This window comes from Eretmochelys imbricata, chromosome 25 (genome assembly GCF_965152235.1).
Source record: "Eretmochelys imbricata isolate rEreImb1 chromosome 25, rEreImb1.hap1, whole genome shotgun sequence".
Lineage (NCBI taxonomy): Eukaryota > Metazoa > Chordata > Testudines > Cheloniidae > Eretmochelys > Eretmochelys imbricata.
In genome coordinates, this window is record NC_135596.1 from 5,550,046 (window position 1) to 5,573,208 (window position 23,163).

At 42.3% G+C, this 23,163-nt stretch overlaps 1 protein-coding gene across 10 annotated transcripts in view; it reads right to left on the reverse strand.

The window, feature by feature from the left end:
• TCF3 (transcription factor 3) overlaps positions 1 to 23,163 on the reverse strand; it is a 121,300-nt gene that overhangs the window by 93,577 nt on the left and 4,560 nt on the right. For all 10 annotated transcript variants that reach the window (XM_077842038.1, XM_077842035.1, XM_077842034.1 and 7 more), the window contains exon 3: positions 15,097 to 15,169. In XM_077842038.1, coding sequence (XP_077698164.1) covers positions 15,097 to 15,169 — 73 coding nt within the window. The remainder of the gene's footprint in view (positions 1 to 15,096; positions 15,170 to 23,163) is intronic.

Here is a 23,163-nt window from a genome sequence, read left to right on the forward strand (position 1 = left end):
CAGGAAGCCACCCACTGCCCTGCAGAGGAGATAAAGGAAGAAGCACAGATGCCTGGAAAAATCTAAGTTTATGCCTCCCAAAGAGAGGTTGAAATTTTGCTCAAAAATTCGACAACGTGTTGGATTTATAAAAAAAATTGTTCAACTCAATTTGAAAGTAAAAAGAGCGGCCTCCTCTTCTCTCTTTTCTTTTTCCGCACTCCTAACTTTTGAAAACTTCCTCGCTTTTTGAGAAGCAGCAGAGTCCTACAGGAAATAAGTTAAAAGGCTGGAGGCAGGGGCCTGAACAAATTTCAGCACAACTTAAATAGTCACAAATCTGTACAGAAATGTGTTTAAGCCATTCCATTTTGAAACCTGCAGAATGAAAAGATTTTCAAAGATTCCAACATTTTTCATGATCCCCCGGGCCAAACTTTTCAATGAGTTTCTCTCATTTCAATATATTTAGGAGTTTGAGTTTTGTTAAATATCCTGAGCAGATTGGAGGAAAAAATTTTCTGTTTAAAAAAAAAATAAAAAAAATGATATAGTAGAACCTCGGAGTTCCGAGCACCTCGGGAATGGAGGTGGTTCATAACTCTGAAATGTTCGTAACGCTGAACAAAACATTATGGTTGTTTCAAAAGTTTACAACTGAACATTGACATAATACAGCTTTAAAACTTTACTATGCAGAAGAAAAATGCTGTTTTTAGCCATCTTAATTTAAATGAAACAAGCACAGAAACAGTTCCCTTACCTGTCAAATCTTTTTTTTCTTAAAACTTTCCCTTTTTTCTTTTAGTAGCTTAAGTTGAACACAGTACTGCACTGTACTGCACTGTATTTGATTTTTTTTGAGGGGGGGAGGGCAGGGGTGGTAAAAAGTGGGTTTACCCCTCCCTCCATGTCTTTAGTGCATATAAAGGCAAAATATCAGGAATATCTGACCTTCCCTGATTTTGCTAGATCTCCAAGTCTGACACTGGACTCGCCCTCAGACAAAAAGGGGCACTGAATTTTCAACAAAGACATCCTTCCTCCAAAAGGCCTGTTAGGCACTGAAGTCAAATAGGCGTTAACAAAAACTTCCACAAAGTTCTAGCCAGCCTAAAACTGCCATCCCCCAATTGCTTAGCTCTCTTTATGGCATTACTTCTCTAGCACCATAAAGTCTTTCAAGGCAGGCATGATTAGAATACCCCAGTCTAGGCATTCTGTGTACATCACAAAGCAGCAAGGGGGGAGGGGGAAAGAGGTGTCACACCCAATTCTACTGCCTTCCCCAGGTCCCCATAAACAGACCAATCTGTCAAGATTCTCTAGCCTAGAGGATATGCCAATCCCTCAACATCCATGGAGAGAAGTCTGCTACCTCTACCTTCTATGAGTAGAGAGAAAAGGCCAGTCCAAGTTCAGAATTTGCTACAGAATACTTTTGGCATTGTCTACATACAGAAGATGCACCAGTTTACAACTTCCGGTGACCATTTATCCCAATTTAGTTAAACAGGTGGAAAAGGCTGTGCACGGACACACAAAATGAATTTATCTTAAACCTGTTCCCAAATCAACTCAAACCAAACCAATGTAAGAGACTGTCCACACAACAAGTTGTAGTGGGTTAACTAAATGTATGTTTTTAAACCAAATTACTAGACTGGTACAACCCCTTTGCGTGGATCCACGTACTTCAGTTCAAGAGTTTAGTTTAAACTTATTCCCAATTAACTTTTTAGCTAAACTGAAATAAGCCACTCAAACTGAAATAAGTCTCCATACAAGGGGTTGCACCAGCTTAAAAACATACATAAAGCTAAGGATGAGCAAGTCTGTGTACAGACAAGCCCTGCATTAGTTTGCAAGCCAGTGTCTGCTTGGATAGCACCTCGTGTACTTGCAAAGATGTAGAAATAAGCACACAACCTCACATGCTCCAAGACTGCTCAATATGCATCAGAATAAGATGAAAAACTGTTTAGTCTTATAAATTAAAACCCATTGAAACGAGAGTTGGCCCAGATATGACCCTGGTGAATTGCAGTAGCAGCTTTAACATAAACCTGCCCCCCCCCTTTAACTTCTCACCCAAAGATGGTACCACCCCCTCCACTCTCAACCCCTGTTGCATCAGGTCATCGGCACTGCCCAGGAACCCTAGGGCTCATCTACACAGTGAAATAGCTACTGCGGAGAAGAAGTGTACCTGGATCCACTTTGGAAGTGAGGCACTCGTCACATGGAATAACAGGGTCCCCATGGGGAGCTAATGCACAATAGCTGTTGTGCTTTTAAATCTGTACAAACACCTAGCACGATGGGTCCCCGTCCATGACTGGCGCTCCTAGACATTACTATACAAACAAGAAATCGTAAATAGCGTTTCCATGTAGACAAGCCCCTACTCTCTCTGTGTGTAACTCAAGCTCTCACTAAGCGCACCGGAAGGCCATCACCAGCTGGGCTACACTTCAACCAGAGCTCTTTCTCTACTTCGCCACCGCCCGTCGACAGATGCTCATTGGCGCCCCAAAAGAAAACATCACCAGAACATTGTGCCCACGTTTGCCTCAGGTGATCTCTTACTCTCAGTGCTTGCTACATTTTCCAGTCCCCGTACAATTAAGCATTCAGTGCTGCTATATATTTCACACCGCATTTCATGCCTCATTTGGCGACAAAATTAATTAAATTTTAAGTCAACACTGAAGGAGTACAGTACCTTTTTTCCCCTCTGTGGCATATAGAACTCAGCTTGCTGAAGCTAATATGCTAATCAAGACTGCCAAAGTACTGTGGAACTATATCTGTATGGGAAAGGCAAGGGACAGATGCCTGCCATTCGCCCTCATCCCCCTCTGCACATGGTAGAACTACCTCCTGTTTGCTTCACCGTGTCTCTCAAGAGCCCTTCAATTCCCTGGTGTGCCACCTTTTATTGAACACCAGCAGTGGTTACATTAACAAACAATGGCCACTTTTTAAAGTTTAATTGCTCTGGGGAGATACACCTCCTGCGCTGCCTGTCATGAACAGCGGAGAAGTGGGTGCAACGCAGCACTCGCTTGTGTGGCTTCAAGCGGCTTTCTCCACTGGAAAGGGATTGGCCTAGCAAAGGGCGTCCCAAGGCAGGCTGCCCCTTCTCCCAGAACTGCACACATCCAGCAGGCCTGGTGGCCTAGGGGAAGCCTATAGCCTATGTTGCTGGTTCACGTCATGGGGAAGACTTGGCAGCCGAAGAGAAAGTTACAGATGTTTGCCACATTGCTCAATGCGCTCAGATACTATGGTGATGAATGGTATGAGAACTGAAAGAGAGCAGAACAGTATCCGAAATGCAGCCAGCCTTCCGTCTTCCAAAAGAGACACCTTACTACAGTGCTTCTGAACCTTTTCTGTACCACAATACTCTTTTCTATATCGGGGACCTCCTTTTTCATTTAGCTGGGACTCCTCTATTACTTAGCAATGTAGGAAAGGGCAGACTGGCCACCACCCATCAGGTTGAGAACCTGATATGCAGAGATGTGGGCAAGCGTCTGGCTAGCCAAGGCAGCTAAAGATTCTATAGAAACACACTACTTTGCAACACGCTTTGGAACACAGAATTTCATGCATTAGAACCTCTGGTCCAGACTAACGAAGGGAAGGCCAGTTAGGGATTACGGACTTTTGAGCTTCAGCAAGAACACGGAAGGATGGAATCCAGGGATTCTTGCATGAAGTCCAGGCAGACTGAGGAGCTATGTAAAACGAGTGAGTGCCAGGCTGAGGAGAAGCAGAAGACAAATTAAAGTGACCCAACCTGCCTTGAGGGAAATTACTGTGCATCAGGGGAAGTGGAATGGTGATTTGCTGCTCTCCCATTAGCCCACAGAGGGCGAGACATCCCCCATCAGAGCCACACTCGCCTGCGATTCAGTAAACGGCAAGCACCAAAATCCACTTTCAGTGGAAATTTGTGGCTCAGCAGTGTGCTGCTGCATTTTACATGTACGCTGGGGAGAGAGAGAGAGACACACACACACACGTACATACCTGATGGGGATTTAACAAGCCCAATTCAAAAACTGGTTCTCAAAGCCAATGTTAGACATCCCTCTGTACATATATGAAATAAAATAACTTGCAAATGAGGCTGTAGGCTCACTGGGGCAGGGACCTAGCTTCTTGTGTGTTTGTACTGACCTTAAAATGCAGGTTCTGAGCCCAGTTGAGGACTTTGGGCAACATAGTGATAGAAGGAATTTCTTACTGGCATCTTTCGGAGGCATTAAAATAAATTTCTAAACCATGTCACAGCAAAAGCCATGCAGAGTAAAAAACAGCTCAGTGAATGCATTGAATTCTATGCCAGGGATGGCAAAACTGCAGTTCGCGAGCCCAATGCAGCTCTTTTATAGTTAAAGTGTGGCTCAAGGAGCCCCCCACCCCCTCCCATTCTTCACCTACCACACCACGGGGTGTGTCTGCCAGAGCTTGGGGCTTCAGCAGGAGTGGGTCCGAAGCCCCAATCTGCAGCAGTCACCTCCCACAGGGCTGAAGCCACGAGTCCCCTCTCCCCACAGGGCTGAAGCTCATAGCCTTGCCAACTCGCCACACGGCTGAAGCCCCAAGCCCTGGCAGGTGCACCCTGGCTCTCCAACCTCTGAAGATTGTTGTATGCGGTTTGGAGGGTCAGTAAGTTTGGCCACCCCTGTTCTATGCAGATATCTCACACACACACGTATGTATGTACATGCGATGTGAGCAAGTTATGCTTGCCAGAACTATGAATTTCCTGACTTCTGCCCATGTTAAATATTCCTCTAGTACTAGCGTAATTAAATTTACTTTTGCAGGCGAATTTAAAATAAAGAATTCCAATACAACTATAGGTGTGATTTAGGTATACGCGGTGTGCTTTCTGGAGCCTGGTCCCCTTCAGAACATGCAGAATTTGAAATTAGCAGCACCAAGGTCCACCAGAAATGCTTGCCAGACCTGCTGGGCCCCTTCCAAAGCCATCTTCCCATTTTGGAAGGAGCCCAGTCAGCCTGGAAGGCTTTCAGTTGTGACAGTGAGCCAACTGCAAAATTTTGCCTATGCAATACAGCAGAATTTGATATGATCATGTGATCTAATGATTGTACATTCAGACAGCCATCGTACAGGGACTCGAGAGCAGGGGTGACTGGCCAGGGTCCAGACTAGCTAGGCAACATCTTTACCAATTTAGGACCCAAGCCTGCAACACGTACAGTATTTATACATAATCCCATGAGAGCAGGGTTTGAATTGGGCTGACGCAGGGCGGCACATTGCACTAGCATCTTTGCCTTCTTGTTGTCTAGAATACCATCTTTCATTTAAAAACAAAAGGGCTCTAGACCTCATGGTTGCAAAGAAAACCTTGAAAATGTGACAATTCAAACAAAAAACATGATACTTGGTAGGTGATTTTTCAACGCTTATGTCTTTTTCCTCATTTTTGATAAAACGAGCATTTTGAGGCTGCAAGGGGATTTTTTTCTTCCTTTTTAAAAAGTTTCTTGAAAACAGAATACCATGCATTTACCCTCACCGAGTACTAAATCCTGGTCACCACACAGCTTTTGTATCAGTTTGACTGTCAGTTATCGTGCGATTTCCCCCTCATCTTCCTCCCCCGCCCTCCTGATAATTATACTGGTACAATCCACAACGTGGATGCAGTGATAGTGACATAAAGTTGCTTACTCCCCTTCTCATCCAGAGGGGTTCAACTGCTTTAATTATACCAGTACAGTTAAAGGGGCACAACTTCTGTTTGTAATCAAGGCGCGAGTCAAGTCTGAAGTTTCTAAAGAGAAGTTGTTTGTTATAGGAGTGTAATAAAGCTTTGGAGATACCAGAGCATGGGGGGCGGGGGGAATAGTGCTTTTCCTCACTTTAAAATTTTGTCCGTTTGAAAAATTCTGAACATGCCTCCCTCTCACTCCACAGCCCTCCCCCCTCAATTTTCTTCCTCTAGGTAGAAAAACCAGCAAAAGAAATTTCAGCCCAAAGGGTGAATTTTTTCCCTTCAGAAAGTTAAATGCACATAAAGACAAGATTAATTTAACAGTAATAAGTCACCAGGACCAGATGGTATTCACCCAAGGGTTCTGAAGGAACTCAGAAATGAAATTGCAGAACTTGTGACTGTGATGCATAGCCTACCACTAAATCAGCTTCTGTACCAGATGACTGGAGGACAGCTAACGTGACATCAATTTTTTTAAAAAAGCGATCCTGGCAATTAAAAGGCCAGCAAGCCTAACTTCAGGACCAGTCAAATTGGCTGAAACTATAGTAAAGAACAGAATTACCAGACACAAAAATGAACATGACTTGTTGGGGAAAGACTTTTTAAAAGGAAATCATGCCTCACCAATCTATTACAATTCTTGGGGGCCAGGGGAAGGGGGGGGAAAAGAGAAAAATCAACAAACATGGACACGGTGATCCAGTTGATAAAGTGAAGTTGGACTTTCAGAAAGCCTTTGACAAGGTCCTTCACCAACAGCTCTTAAGCAAAGTAAGTAGCCATGGGATAAGAGGGAAGGTCCTCAAGGATCAGTAACTGGTTAAAAGACAGGAAACAAAGGATAGGAACGAAAGGTCAGTTTTCACAATGGAGAGATAAACAGCGGGGATCTGTACTGAGACCAGTGCTGTTCAACATATTCATAAATGATCTGGAAAAAGGGGTAAACAGTGAAGTGGCAAAATTTGCACATGATACAAAATTACTCAAGGTAATTAAGTTCAAAGCAGACTGCAAAAAGTTACAAAGGGATCTCACAAAACTGAGTGACTGGGCAATAAAATGGCAGATGAAATTCAATGCTGATCAATGCAAAGTAATGCACATTGGAAAACATAATCCCACCTATCCATGCAAAATGATGGGGTCTAAATTAGCTGTTACCACTCAAGAAACATCTTGGCGTCATTGTGGAGAGTTCTCTGAAAACATCAGCTCAATGGGCAGCAGCAGTCAAAAAAGCTAACAATGTTAGGAACTATTAGGAAAGGAATCAGTAAGACAGAAAATTTCTGAGCCACTATATAAGTCCATGGTATGCCCAGACCTTGAATACTATATGCCATTCTGGTCACCCCATCCATATATTAGAATTGAAAAAGGTTCAGAGAAGGGCAACAAAAATGATGAGGGGGATGAACAGTTCCATATGAGGAGAGATTAAAAAGACCAGACTGTTCATCCTGGAAGAGAGACTATTAAAGGGGAATATGAGAGAGGTCTATAAAATCATGACCGTTGTGGAGAAAGTGAGTGTTATTTACCCCTTCACATAACAGAAGAACCAGGGGTCATCCAATTAAATTAACAGGAGCAGGTTTAAAACAAACATCAGGAAATACTACTTCACACAACGCACAGTCAACATGTGGAAGTACTTGCCAGGGGATGTTGTGAAGGCCAAAACTATAACTGGGTTCACAACAGAATTAGATCAGTTCATGGAGGATAGGTCCATCAATAGCTATTACCCAAGCTGGTCAGGGATGCAACCCCATGCTCCAGGTGTGCTAAACCTCTAACTGACAGAAGCTAGGACTGGAGGACAGGGAATGGATCACTCAATAATTGCCCTATTCTGTTCATTCCCTCTGAAGCACCTGGCATTGGCCACTGTTAGAAGATAAGATACTGGGCTAGATGGACCATTGGGAATGACCCAGCATGGCTGTTCTTCTGTTCACTGGTAACGAACGTGCCTTCTCAACCGTAACTACAGAACTATTAGTACAATACTATATTGTTATATCTCCAATTACCAGAGAAATATTTGTATTTGTTCTTGGAGCATCTTTGTTTTGAGTGATAACATGGTTGCCTTCACTGCACTCCTTCCAGAAACACATCTTTCCTTACCGGATTAGAATTCTGTTGTGTCTGCCTCAAGATCTCCCCTTCTCCACCCCCTCCATTGCTTATAAAAAACTCTGAAAGACAAATACCGGGGAGGAAAGAAAAAAAAAGGAAAAGCCTTGTTCCAGTGTTTCTGCTCTGACTGCAGTGATGCAAGAGAAGCCACTGCAAAGGCAAGGCAAGTGCTGGGAGCAGGAATACCTATTCAAGAACATAACGAGGGGATCAGAGACTGAAGAGTCAACTGAGGTGTTACTTTAGATTAATGGAGATAAGTGTGAAGATATTACTCTTCTCTTTGTTCTACACAGCTTGCTACTTCCTGCCAGCTAGAATTCCCTTCCCTCCCCTCCAGAAATGCTCCTCTTTCCCCTCAGCCCCTCCATTTTTTTTTTTTAATCCTGCTTTCTGTATCCTGGTCCACGGGTTTCCAGAATCGGCACCAAGGAAAAGGGGGGGAACAGACCTCTACCCCACGAAGTTCTATTTGTGAGGCAAGGCACAAGGAAGCGGGCCAAAGAGAGTGAAAACTAAGTGACTAAGGCTATGTCTACACAAGCACTTTTGTCAGTGTAATTTAGGTCGCTCCGGGGGTGTGAAGAAACCCTACACCCTTGAGCGACTGCTACGTTGGTGGGAGACGCTCTCCTGCAGACACTACCGCTGCACATTATGCGGGAAACGTAATTAACCCACTGCCAGAGTGGCTACACGGGAGAGCTTACAACAGCACAGCTGCATCAGCGGTCTCTAGTATAGGAACGGCCTAAGAAGCTTAAGTCTCATCTTCAAAAGTGACTTGGGTGCTTGGGGAAAAAGACAATGGAACACAGCCACTTACCCTGCCTCACTTTTGAAAATGGACTTAAGTGCCTAAGCCACTTAGACACTTTTGAAAACTTTAGTCTAAGTGCCTCATCTTCTAAAACGCACATCAGTTGCTCTATATTAAATAATAATAATAATGCAAATACAGAATCCTTCCATCTTAGAATGTATTTTTCAAGCTAACGACACCCAACATGTTTACCAACCCCCTTGCAAAACTCTACTTGACCACAGCAAGTTTTTTTCCTTTAGAAACAGAGTATATGTGGGTTTTTTTCATAATAAACTACGGTCACAGTAAAATATGGGCTGGGCTGATGAATTGTACCTGGACTGATGATTTGTTTTTAAAGGAGCGTTTTGCAACGCTGCTGAATGAGAAATGATACCCAAGTAAAATAAATTAAACACCCTAAAATAAGTAATTTCAGTACAGAAATGTCAATGCTAAATATCAAGTCATATTTTTGCACCTCACGTCTACCTTTCACGATATATCAGAATAGCAAAAACAAAAAAACCCAGAACACCCACTTCTCCATAATCCAAATGTGGGAAATAAATTAATTTAGTGGGAAAACATTATACAACCAACTATTAAAAGCTTCTGGTTTCTTCACTACAGGGAATAGTGCTGGCAATCATTTATCAGTCTGAAATTCAATCCTTGCCTGGATTTCAATAGAAGACCCTGCATTTAGCTCTTCAAGACTTTCTCTTACTGTAATTTTTAGCTTCTTTTACTTAAGATGTGCAAGTTGGCTTCTCAGCATGTTAAATAATGAATAAAGTGTCACTTTAATCTCCACAGATCTGCAACAGAAGGCAGAGTGGCTCTTTCTCTCTACCCCCTTCCCATGCACACAGAACCCATCAACTCCACCTTTAGGATGTGGCCTAATAAATGGTTGCATGTCCATATGAAGTAATCAAATCTTCAAACAGCTCACCCAGAGCACCAATTAAAGAGACAATCTCATCTTTCACAGAATTTATGGCTTTCAGTGTTGTTGCCACAGGTATCTAAGGCCAAATGTTGTTTAAAGTGAGCTTTAAAAAGGGATGTAGACTCACCTCCCTCCAGGGAGAATGCATTTGACTTTGTTCAGTAGACTATAACTTAAAATTTGTTACATGCACCAGCTTGTAACTCTTTGAAAAACTCCCTTGTTAGCCAGCCTCAAATATGTTATACGAACTTGCCCTGATCAAAGCAAGTCCCTCTACAATAAACCCCAGCTCCCAATCTTGCTAGCAAATAGGTGCAAAACAAACTTTGAAAGAGGAGGGGGAAGGTGAGGGGGTAAAACCACAGCATAGTGGCAAAAAGGGGATTTCTCCCCCACAGCTCCCTTTTACAGTCCTCAGGCTAGAATGTTCCCTTGACTACAAAGCAAGAAAGGAAACGCAAATTTAATAACAAATTTTGTTACTCAAGACAACAAAGCCATTCATTGCCAAACTTTTATTTGTTGCAAGCAGAATAATCCATCAGCAGGAGCCATGCTGGGCTACCAGTAACCAGACACAAAACTGAAGCTCAGCATGCTTATAACCAATCGAAGATACTCCTGAGCCTTCTTCAAATTTGGTGGAAATATGTAGCAATGCTACCGAGTTCTTAGAAATGTAAGAGGCTAAGATGGCCAAGTGCAGCATTACCTCACCAAACCACCACCACCAGTGTTTTGTTTTTCCCCATAGAGCTCTTTTCAAGTTCTACATAATCCCAAAGCACTTTATAACGCAAGGAGCGAGTCAGATACTGTGACCCTATAGAAAACTCAGCAACCATTGTCTGTTCTGTTCCACTAGCAACTCATGCACTGCTCCGACAGTTCCAAAACAGTAGCAACTCCAAAGTTAAGGTTGGACAGATAGTGATTCTACCACCACCTGCTACCGCCCCTTTAAACGTCAATTTTAAAAAAGGTAATTTCCACGTGAAATGTAATACACATTGTGCCCTGTCAGAGGCAGAATTTATCTGGAGTATTTTTGAGGAGGAGGGCAGTTGGATGAGGTTAGTCATCTGTGAGCGATGATATATCAAATAACTGGCATTTTAATTTTGGAAAAGTCTTAATCTTTTTGCCATTGCAAATATCTGACAGCTTGGCCTAGAAAGTCTAAAACTCAAGCCAACTGGCATATATTGGATATGCAGGGGGAAAGAACTGAAAACAAAGTTTTTAGCATAGGGGAGGTTTTAACAGCAAGGGAATTTAGGAGCACAGGTTCATTTAAAGACACTGGGATTTGTGCTCCTAAACACCTTAGGTAATCCCCCACAGAGTCTAGCTTTAGACTCCAGTTTTTAAAATCTTGGCTTAGGTAACTATACCTTCCCATGTCTGAAATGTTTACTCCGGAAAACTCTCGCTGCAACACAAAAAGTCTCTGTGAAGATGTTACCTTTCCTGAGGAGTCCTGTGTGTGCCAAAAATCCTGCAGACAGCTTGCAAGATCTGTGCAACTAGGAACACAAGTTTCATCCATGTGGTAACCATTTTCCTTCATCTAATCAGGGGAGGGAAGCAAGACTGACAGGGCAGAGTTAAGGTCACCACTGGAAATGTAAACTGATTTCTCCCTGAGTGATTTAAGAGACAAAGCAGGGGGAGAAGGAGGAGTGTTTAAATATAAACTAGCCCCAGAAAATGTCAACTTTAATATTGGGATTTCCTCATTTTTATATTTAGTAGTCTACATTAGCACCTGGGATTTACTTAGCACTTTACGCACATAGAAGGAGGCCACATTTGCCCCGAGGAGCTTCTAGTCTGAATAAATCCCACAGGACGTGGGACAACAGCTCAGGAAAGGGAGGTTGAGAGCATTATTAATTAGGATTTGAAAAGCATTGAAACTTGGTTGGTTTTGTCATAGCAATTCTCTTGTAATACTGTTTTAAAGTTAATATTGATGCCTATTTACCAGTCTCGTGTTTGGGAAGACCACCCTATTGTATCAAGTGCAGACCATTTGGCCAAATCACCCAAAAGCATAGCTTCTTCGCTCTTTTCAGTTCTGATTTCCACCTGGGAGTGAAACATTCTAACAACTCATCTGAAAGAAAGCACTGTAGTCCAGCAACGAGAGCCTACATTATAGTGAGAGACTGTAGTGAGGGTGCTAGCAGCTATAGGGGGCTATTATCTATCACCAAATTAAAGTGTGGCATGAAGGCACTCTTCCCCCTTGACACAGATCTAAATCTTCAAAATAGCAGAGATCTCAAGGAAGACCACGACTCAGGCCTTTATGCCCAACAGTTGCACCAGTTTAATCAAAATCAGTTTTTAAAACAGATTTAGCTAGATGGATGCAAACCCCTGGGTGCATGCACTAAACAATTTACAACTGGCTTACATCAATGTAAGTTACTAAATCAATATAAGCCAGCTGTAACAATGACCAACCACACCATCCAGGGTCTTCTCTACACACAGAGACCTTGCACCAGTTCAAATGAAACCTGTTTAACTAGTAACAGGCGTGTGTGTGTGTGTATATATAGACAAGACCCTGGATGGTATGACAGGTCATTGTTACACTTCAGATTTATACACCCACCAGTCGGCATGAAAACACACTAACACCCAAAAGCAGAACGAAAAGTCACTTATTAACTCTTGACAGGAAAAATATACACTTCACCCTTTAAAAAGGGAGACTCTAGGCCATTCACTGCATGAAAAGCCTTCCATTAACACTGAACTGAACTGCATTTCAGAATCAAGATGCCCATCGGCAGAACTGAAGGCTCCCACTAAGCCCGGAGAATGGGACAGTGGCAGCTATGCAATTGCCTTTAATGCAATTGTAGAAGATCACTCCTTGATGATTGTTATGAACCATTCAGAAAGCCCATATCAAAAACAGCGGCTTAGAGGAAGGGTGGTGTCAACTTTACCTTTGACTCACCTTGTGGAGGGGAGGGGGCCGGAGGAGATTGTACATGTTCAGGCTCACATTGGGCATCTGAGTGAAAGACGCTAGCCCACCACAGGCTATTTCCCCAGCACTCCTACTCCTTGTCATGAACTGGCCAGCTCTGCAAATCAAGTAGGCAAGCCAACAGCCAAGCAGGAAATGACTGAATGCAAGCTTGCTCTCTCACGAGCTTGTGGTGTCTCTTTTGTTGATTATTTTAGCAGCAAAGTACGAGACGTGTAAGCTGGAATGTTCACTACAGAGATCAACTTCCACCGGTGTTAAATTACACCTCTCGTTTACTTTCTACCGAAACATCTCTATTTCCTTAAACCCCCCCACCCGCTTTCAATATATCCTTCCGTCTTTTTCATTGTCAAGGTAAACTAAATAGCCCTGAAGCACTCGCACACCATACCGTGTTTGTCTTCATGGATCAAATTAAAACCTATTGTGCTTTATAACAAATTAATACCTAAAAAAACCTAAACTTTATTTTTAAAGTATATAGAGGAAAATGTTTGTTCAAAAAACTGTTTAGAGATGGAGCTAAGTTCTGGAAGCCCCAAACGCTGCTGAAGTTCGGGGCAGAAGAGCTGTAAGTGATGCCACGGGGACACCACTGGGCAATGTTTCTTCGTGTAGATTGAAAGTTTCCACACACAAGAGTGGCAGCTCTGTCACCCAAAATCTCTCACTGCCTGGCTCCAGGAGCTCCTGAAACTCCAGGCCTCCCTCCATCCTGACATCCCAGTAGGCGACAGAGCGAGAGGTGGAAAAAGCAAGACATTTGACTGCAGTATTTTCTTGCTGAGCCATTTCCAGCAGCCTGAACAATACTCATTAACAGTACTACCCAAGTCAATCACAGCGTATGCTGCCAGAGCTTCACCATCCCAGTGTGTTTTGGGGGTTTTCTTAAGAGCACTAGCACAGCCAGGTTTATAGGACTGGGACACTCCTACACATCTTGGGTGGCTTCAGTTAATCAGTATTGGAACAGCTGAGATTTTAACCATCGACAAAGGCATCAGCATAGTTAAGGGAGAAGGAATATGGGGGTAGGAGGATAAAAGGCAACAAGACCCTCCTGCATGCCACAGACTTTATTCTATAGAGCACCCATCCCATACAACTGTAACAAATGCAACATCCCTGAGTTGCAGCCACACAGCCCCAGAGTACACCAAGTATAGTGCTGGGAGTATTTTATTTTAATACTGAATTAAGAAGCCTCTCCCAGTTAGTGCCAACATTTCAGACATGGAAAGCTGACTCCCACAGAATCATAGGACTGGAAGGGACCTAGAGAGGTCATCTAGTTCAGTCCCCTGCACTCATGGCAGGACTCAGTATTATCTAGACCATTCCTGGCAGGCGTTTGTCTAACCTGCTCTTAAAAATCTCCAATGAAGGAGATTCCACAACCTCCCTGGGCAATTTATTCTAGTGCTTCACCACCCTGACAGCTAGGAATTTTTTTCCTAATGTCCAACCTAAATCTCCCTTGCTGCAATTTAAGCCCCACTGCTTCTTGTCCTATCCTCAGAGGTTAAGAACAACAGTTTTTTCCCCTCCTCCTTGTAACAACCTTTTATGTACTTGAAAACTGTTAAGTCCCCTCTCAGTGTTCTCTTTTCCAAACTAAACAAACCCAATTTTTTCAATCTTCCTTCAACGGTCGAAAAAGTTAAGCTCCACGAGGGATTACCTAAGGTGTTTAGGAGCACAAACCCCAGTGTCTTTAAATGAACCTGCATTCCTAAATCCCCTTGATGTTTTTGAAAACTCTCCCCCATCCTCCCAAACTCAGTATTTAGGCACTTACATAAATGGCCTGATTTTCAAAATTGCCAAGCACCCAGCAGGTGTTCAGTGCTTCTGAAAACCGGGGGTCAGACCCTCAGCTGGAGGAAGTTATTCCAAGCATTTATTTAGGTCCCTAAATATTGAGATAGGAGCCTACCTTTAGGGCCAAGATTTTCAAAACTGGGTGTCCAAACTACTGAAGTATACCAGCCCCAGCAGGCCCTCACTGCCATGCTACTGGAGATGAATGGGCAAGGGTGACTCAGAACGGGTACTTGTACCATCTACTGAAATAGAACAAAAGGGTCTGGGATTGTCAAAGGGGCTGAAGGGAGTCCAACACCCAAATCCCATTGGAATTCAAACTCCCTTCGGCCTCTTTGAAAGTCCCAACCAAGAGAATTAACCTTCTAGCTATTCATGGAGTTTCACCTCAGTTACACAACAGCAAAGGATTCCCGGACACGCACACACAAGGGATTATGGAATTAACATTGGTACTCAGAGCAGTAGCAGCACAATAGAACCATGAAAATACATTAAAGAGCATCCACGAAACTGACAACTCCCTTTGCTTTGGAGCTTTGGGTTTGTTTTTAACGCTGAAAAGAGGCATTAAGAAGGGGAAAAGACGACAATACCTGATCCTCCAAACTGCGTGCTTGCTAGCGTCGTGGGTCTGTTTTTTCCATTAGCCACTGGCAGGGGGAACATCTAGAAAAACAGGAAGATGAGAGGGAGGGAGAAAGAAGAGAGATTTCAATACGTTAGCTTTGCTGTGCTGTGGTAAGGGAGGGAAGAGAAAGAAATAAAAGTACGGGGAGTGCAGAAAACTTTCCAACTGCTTTCTCAGCTGGTCGATATAGTAGGGAAGAAAGAGAGTGTGTGTTCCAACTCTGAGCTGGTATCTGTCTATTCCCAAGCAAGTAAACTTTTGTGTACACAGACCTTCCAATTTCTTTTTCATGAAAAAGCAGCTTCTGGGATATTTCTCATTTGCACTGGAAAAGAGAGGTTTCCTCTTCCCATCCCTGTGCTTAGGGCTCATTATTTCTTTCCCACATTATTACAGGAGGCAAAAAAAATCTAGGAAGATCACAAGGCCACAATTCATTCCCTTATCGATAAATTAGGGTAAAGGACGTAGTACCCACTCTCCATCTAAACAGAGGTTCACCCCACTCCCTCCCACAAATTAAATTACACACGAAGACCTGGTTTATTTCCTCTTCTTTTCCCCCCCTCCTTATTTGGTGCTATCCTATATCCTAGAAAGACGTTAGGTTAGCAGCTACCATAGTGACTCGAGCTGGAGAAGACACTGATGACTAAAAGAAAAGGAGTACTTGTGGCACCTTAGAGACTAACCAATTTATTTGAGCATGAGCTTTCGTGAGCTACAGCTCGCTTCATCGGATGCATTCTGTGGAAAGTGTAGAAGACCTTATTATATACACACAAAGTAAGATCTTCTAAACTTACCACAGTATGCATCCGATGAAGTGAGCTGTAGCTCACAAAAGCTTATGCTCAAATAAATTGGTTAGTCTCTAAGGTGCCACAAGTACTCCTTTTCTTTTTGCGAATACAGACTAACACGGCTGTTACTCTGAAAACTGATGACTAAGCTACACATTTATTTGCTGCTCACCTTCAGTACACCACAACCTTATTTACGACTCCAGAAGATTCTCCTCCCTCCTCCTCCCCCAGTCCCTCTTCTTTTGGGGGCCAAATGTGAACATCAAATAGACATCCACTTTCCCTTTCCACCCAGAGACACTGCACCAGTGTAAATAAGCCAAGGTAGTGGACATTCTGCAAGAATCTGTAGGCAGATAAGTCTGATTCCAACATTATGTAACACATGATCAGAAAGATTAATGTGCTTTACAGTATCTGTCATTTTAGCTACCTGTTTGCTACACTGTTACTGGTACAATTTATAGCTAATCTCCCTCTGGCAGAGAGCTTCCTCAAACATACTGCATACCTAGTCAGCTAACTTGGACAAATATTTTTAAAATAAACTGGGTGGGTTCCAAAAATTTGTTGTTTAAAAATGTATACACACCTGCCTGCAGCAGAAAAGAAAACATTCATTGAGGTTTGGCCAGTAAAACAACTGGTGGGGAAATGCTTAGTAAATTAACATTTTAAAATGTTTTTTAATACTAAACTCAGACACTTCCACCATCAAATCATTTACGTTATTTTTAGCTTCATAATGTCTGAATAATTCAAAGTTATAATACTTTAAGGATTAAACAATTTAATAACACTTTAAGAAAGAAATGCAGCATTTCATACCCTGACATATTTGATGCTTTCTTGTGACCAGGAAGTGTTCCTTCACACAGTTGTCTGCTCAGCTTTGGTTACTAATCTCAAAAATACAGGAGTATGTGGGGGAGATTTTTCAAAGGCAGAAAGACCAATTAGCCAATCAACTTCCATTGAAAAGCCATGGAATTTGGGTGCCCAACTCCCATACATACTTGTGAAAATATGTATGTATGCGTGTGCAAGCATGGACACATCCAACTAAAAAAAATATCTAAACAAAAGGCTCACAAGACACTTAGATTTTCAGTGCTAGTAAAGAAATTCCTTAGAGCAACAGCAATGTTAGTTTATATAGAGTGTTTTTGTAGCCATGCTGGTCCTAGGATATTAGAGAGACAAGGTGGATGAGGTAATATCTTCTAGGTTCAATAAAAGATATTATCTCACCCAGCCTGTCAGTTTAGAGAGAGAGATTTTTAAAATAAGGGATACTAAAATGATAGTCAGAAATTCACTTCATTAGCCCAGTAAGACAGCAAGGGACATTAACATTTCTCCTGTCTCCAGGGGAGGGAGTAAGGCACTTTAACTGAAATGGTCAGTAATCTTCATTTCTAAGAACTGCAAAGAAGCTCTCTGGGTTGTTGTTTTTGTTTTTTTTTTTGGGGGGGGGGGGGGAGCCCTTGAATTTATTGATATTGAGCATCGATTTGTACTTAAGCCACAGTTTGCTTATTTTTCATAAAGCATTTCTGCTTAATTGCTGATGCAACAACAAAAAACCCACAAGGTTAGAGCGAAAACACCAATGGAGAAAATGTCTAGTTTTGTTCCATTGTGCAATACACATTTTCTCTTCTACTTCTGCAAAAGGGGTCTCCCCCCAGCACCACTATTTCTGGCAATCCCCAACACACCCACACACTGAACACACATGAATGAGGGATGCCTTCCCACCTCTTACCTTCATCTTCCTTAGTCTGTTTTGAAAGATACTGTCAGTGGGAGTCTGAAGTAACCCTTTCCTGCTCTCATTACCATAGGAATCAAAGAACTATCACTCATCAAAGCAAGCTGAGACTTTAAAGCATCACAACATTTGATAAATAAGGAACCGCACACTAATGTTACTTCAATACGAATTTACAAGCCATATATTATAGATAAAATGCAGGAAATATAATGCTTATACTGTCAACTTCTGTTTTTCCACAGTGAAGTGGGTTTAAAATCACACTGCTATGCTTCATTTAAGGGCATAGCGTAAATCAGATTAAGAGTGTCCTCTGCCTTTGTTAGTTTGTATCACTCAACAGCAAAATCTAAGTTCACCCCCCCACTGTGAATTTCCTTTTTATTTTTAAATGTTACTTTAAAAATAAAATATTTAGATGGAAAAAACAGTAAGCAATGGAAGGGCCTAAGTATCAAGCTCTTCCAATTTTGTAATCGGTTCATTACTTGTTCTTTGTTGGATTTGAACAACATAGGTTTAATGGTGTTATGTAAAATCCCCTGTCTTAAATTTCTGTATACAGTATTGCACAGATGCCTTCAGGCTCTTTGACAGACGACAACTACTTAAAGGTTATCCCCACAGATATCAGTGTCATTCTTGGATCCAATAAAAAACAAATCCAAACCAAGTGGGGGAAAAAAACACAGATCTATTTTAATGGATGGTTACATCTAAGATACCAGCAACGTTCTAGGAGGTAAGCTTATAAGTTCATTTGTCCAGTCACTTATTTTATATGTAGGGCCCTACCAAATTCAGTCATACGATTTAAAAAATCGTAAATTTCATGATTCAGCTATTTAAATCTGAAATTTCATGGTATTGTAATTGTAGGGGTCCTGACACAAAAAGGAGCGGGGGGGGGGGGGTTGTCCGCAAGGCTATTGTAGGGGAGGTTGCAGTACTGTTACCATTACTTCTGCACTGCTGCTGTCAGCAGCACTGCCTTCAGAGCCGAGCAGCGGGAGAGTGGCAGCTGCTTGCCCGGAGCCCAGCTCAGAGCTGCGCCCTCAGTCAGCACCCGACACTCTCCGGCCACCCAGTTCTGAAGGCAGCAGTGCAGAAATAAGGGTGGCATGTTAGGGTATTGCCACCCTTGGCAATATATTAACCATAATAATATATTAATATATTGCCACCCTTACTTCGGCGCTGCTGCTGGCAGGGCGCTGCCTTCAGAGCTGGGCACCTGGTCAACAGCCCCCGCTCTCTCGCCACCCAGCTCTGAAATCAGCACAGAAGTAAGGATGTTAACCTTGCGATCCCCCTGCAACTCCCTTTTGGGTCAGGACCCCCAGTTGGAGAAACCCTGGTCTCCCGCATGAAATCTGTAGAGTATAGGGTAAAAGCAAACAAAAGGCCAGATTTCATGGTGGGAGACGAGATTTCACGGTCCGTGACGTGTTTTTCATGGCTGTGATTTTGATAGGGCCCTATTTATATGTTTATTAGCTGACAGATTTCAGTGATTTTACAGCCATTGCAGCCTATGGAGTTAATATATATTTTGAAAAATCAATTAATTTCTTTTAGTAACACTTTACCCAGACAATTTATTTTAAGTGAATTTTTCACCTGCTCAGACTATAACAAAGCAGCCATTAGTTATGTAGCTGCTACTCATGCACACTAAGTCCATTAAAAATATTCTATTTACTGCTATTAAAGAGCAATTCATTACGACATAGCAGGCCTTTAGTTCATAAGGTAAGTCTCAAATTAATAAAAAAGTTAAACCTGAAAGCTATTTTGGAGCACATAAAATATCCAACCATTAACTTCTTTTCTATTAGGAGGGAACAGAGGGGATTCCACTTAACAAAATTAGCAAAGGCATAAGTGTTGTTTTAAGCAAAATCCTCCCAATTAAGGCTTTGTTTGCCTACTTAAACGTAAAGTGAACTTTATTACAATTCTATTCTAAACAAAAAGCAGTTTTTATCATGGAAATGCAGGGACTCTGCCTTCGCTACAGTGAGACATACGGCACTGCTTTAACAACACTTAGTGTTTTAACTTTAGGAAGTAGTTGAAGCTAAGTTTTAAGGAGCTCCAGACAAAAAAGTCCGTCCATGCAAAACTAGCCAGGTAATTGTTACTCAGCTTTAGGAAGGTTGGACACAACTCTGCCTTGCACACAAAGTTTTACTCCTCATGGGGTGGCTGAATCCATGTGGTTCAGCATTTAATACAGAGTGCTCTCTTCCAGATGGAATTGTTTTTACAGTCTATGGTAAAGTCCTGTCCACACAGCAACTTACGACATATAGTACTTGGTATCCGCACACCATATGGTTAATACTCTATTAACAGTGGCAGCTAACAGCATTTCGCCCTGCCAGAGGCTTAGACTGGCACTCAGCCGCCTCCACATATCTGGTTTGGCACACTTCTGCAGCACAGACAAGACCCCTAACCATGCCTGTGTAATTGTTTGGCTGCTGCTTCTTTGTCCCAGCTCTCATCGCGCTACGACACCCCAGACTACGCCGCACCAGAGGCTTGGTTCTTCCGCCGCTCTGCATGTGTGCCCTCAAGGACTATTTCCCTACTAAGGCATCATGGGATAGCTTCCCAAATTTTCCCAGAATGCCCTGAGACAAGTGCAGTTAGGCAGCATGGAGATCCATGGACACACACAGTTGTGACGGCTGCTTGTCTGAATAAAGCTGGATGGCGTGAACGACAGCAAGTTAAAGTGACAAGCCACAAGCTAGATTACAAAAGTCCTGGCTGTGACTGCAGCCTAACTATGGCTGAAGCCCCTTCTGAAGAGGGCAAGTACATGAAGCCTCAGAAATGCCAAGCCACAAGTTGAACTATCATTAAAATTATAGTCTAATAAGGAAAATTAAATTTAATACTTTGAACGAATACTCAAAATTTTTCTGGGATGCCTTCTCCCAGATTTGTGATTCCCCTTCTGGCCCGCTGCCACGAATGCAGCGGTAAAAGCAAGCTTACAAATTCACTTGTATTTTGGGGCACTGAGCTCAGAGGCACTTGTAAAGAACTCTGATCTGCACACCCCAAAGCAGTTAGTCTACAGGCCTGCGAGTTTGGTCTGGAGTTGTAACTTCAGACCACTTAAATAGACATTACAACACTCTTTGCTTTTCACCGTTTACTGGCAAGTTACTTTGGTAGAAAGCTTTGGATGGGTGTTTTTGCAGTTTAATACATACCTAATTTTCTCTCTTTTTTTTTTGGTGGTCTAAATCCTTCTCCCCAGGATAGGAGAGTTTACCTTATTTACAGTATTTTTCACAGACTAGGCTGCCCTCATATACACAACCATTAGTGTCAGGACAGAAAATTCACCCAATTGGGTGGCAAACACAGCTCAGAGCTGGTCCAGAAATCGCTTCTTTCCTAGAAAAACTGATTGAAAGCACTGGTCTAAACAGATGCTGCTGAACCACAAAGTCCTGGCCTCAGTAGTTTTCACTCCTTTATCCTACTCTGACACAGATCACTGGGACACCTTTTCATTCCTGCTTATTCAGAGATGAAGGAGGGGAAAAAACCCGCAAGAGATCCAGACCATGAGACAAATAAGTTACATTCCAGTTACAAGACATGTGAGCACCCTGCAATACTCCAAAGATTTAACTATGTAACTTCTATACTATGCTTAACAAGTATCAGTACGAACATTATCTACTAGCTAGTGAGTTTTATGTTATTGTAGGTTTTTTAATTCTCATTCTTAGTGGGATATTTATTATTTTTAGAGACCTCTTTAGGCAAAAAAGTATGTTCATGTCTGAGTGCGGATGGACACAACAGGCCCAATTCCAAAACTCACTAACCGATTCCCACTGACTTGACAATGCAGGATCAGGCCTAATTTGTTATGGAGATAATAACCCATTCCCAGAAACAGAGCTATGCAGGAAACTGTCTCAGGCCCCAATCCTGCAAGCCACAGACCCTAGTGCTCACATGGAGCCCCACTGACATCAAAAGGTCTGCACGCCTGCAGCTACCTATTCAAGTGTCATACGGACACAATGCTCCAAATCCCAGTCTCACACTGGATTGGCTCTGGTACAGTGATTTCAACAGTTACATATTTGCACTAATTTAAGAGAACAGGAATTTTACCCAATTTATTAAATCTTAGCTCCATATCAAAGTCTGGGCCCAGGGAGAGTTTTAGAATACAAAAGGGAAATGTGTTATTATAATGGCCCCAAACAATTACAGGAGTTGCAAATAAGGATATTCTCAAATTTGCTATAAACTAAGTTGCAAATAGTGGTTGGGAATTCTTTTTGGAAAGGAAGGAAGAGAAATAAGAAACTGTCCAATCTTGAACTAGATTATGGATATTGCAGTTCAAAACTTGGATCTCTCATACATACAAGCGAGCAGTGAATTCCAGTATACCTGCCAAAGGGAACAGAGACCTCTAAAGTGAGGGAGAAAAGAAGTTGCTCACCCTTCCCCAATGAACCCTGAACATATTTGTATTTTTGAGGTATAGCGTCGTCACAGCTCCCCTAGCAACTGTAAAAAAATATTACGGTTACTTTTTGATTAGATCAACCTCCCATCAGCTGTAGGTGGCTGAGAGAAGTTCATCTTGTCCCACCACCGTGGGAATTCTCATACAGGTTAAGAAGAGAACAAGTCATAAGACTACATGTGGATACATAGGATGCCGGTGCAATTTGGAGCTTCTTACTGATTTCTTAGAATAGAGCTAACTTGCAGCAGTTTTCTTATCTATGTTGTATCTTTGTGCTGGGATCCAGAAGAGATGCAGTGTGTTAACACAGATTATAAAGGAAATAAGGGGCAAGGAATTGTGACCATGCTCCCTTGTTTTGTACCCCAACGGGAAGAAAAATCAACACAAAGGCATCACTGACAAATAACTAAGTATACTCAGAACAACCCAGAAGAATAAGGTCTTCATTGCTATTTAACAGTTATTCCTTTCCGTGGAGCTGTGTTTTTCCAATTTGTATGGTAGGTTTGCTTATCTACAAAGCAAGACATGCCATGCGTCATTAGGGTACAGCACATGACAGAGGAACCAAGCTGGAGTTCACGTTCAAAACAGTAACTTTTTCTTTCCACAGGTCACCCACCAATTACCACCAAACATCACATATAGGCCCTAATCCTGCAAACACTTACACATGCACTTGTCTTTACACACCTGAGCAGTACCACTAACTTCAATGGCACTATTCCCATGTGTAAAGCTAAGCATATTTGTGTATTTACAGGGTTGCAGCCTTTGTTTGCTACTACTAAAAGTGACCCCAAAAGAGCACGTACATTCTCTGGGTAACTTCTTAGCCACGATTACTTTATTTTTAATGACAGCCTCAAAATTTTACTGTAGAGCTTTGAGCAGTTTTTTGGGCAAGGAATAGGGGTACAGGAGTAC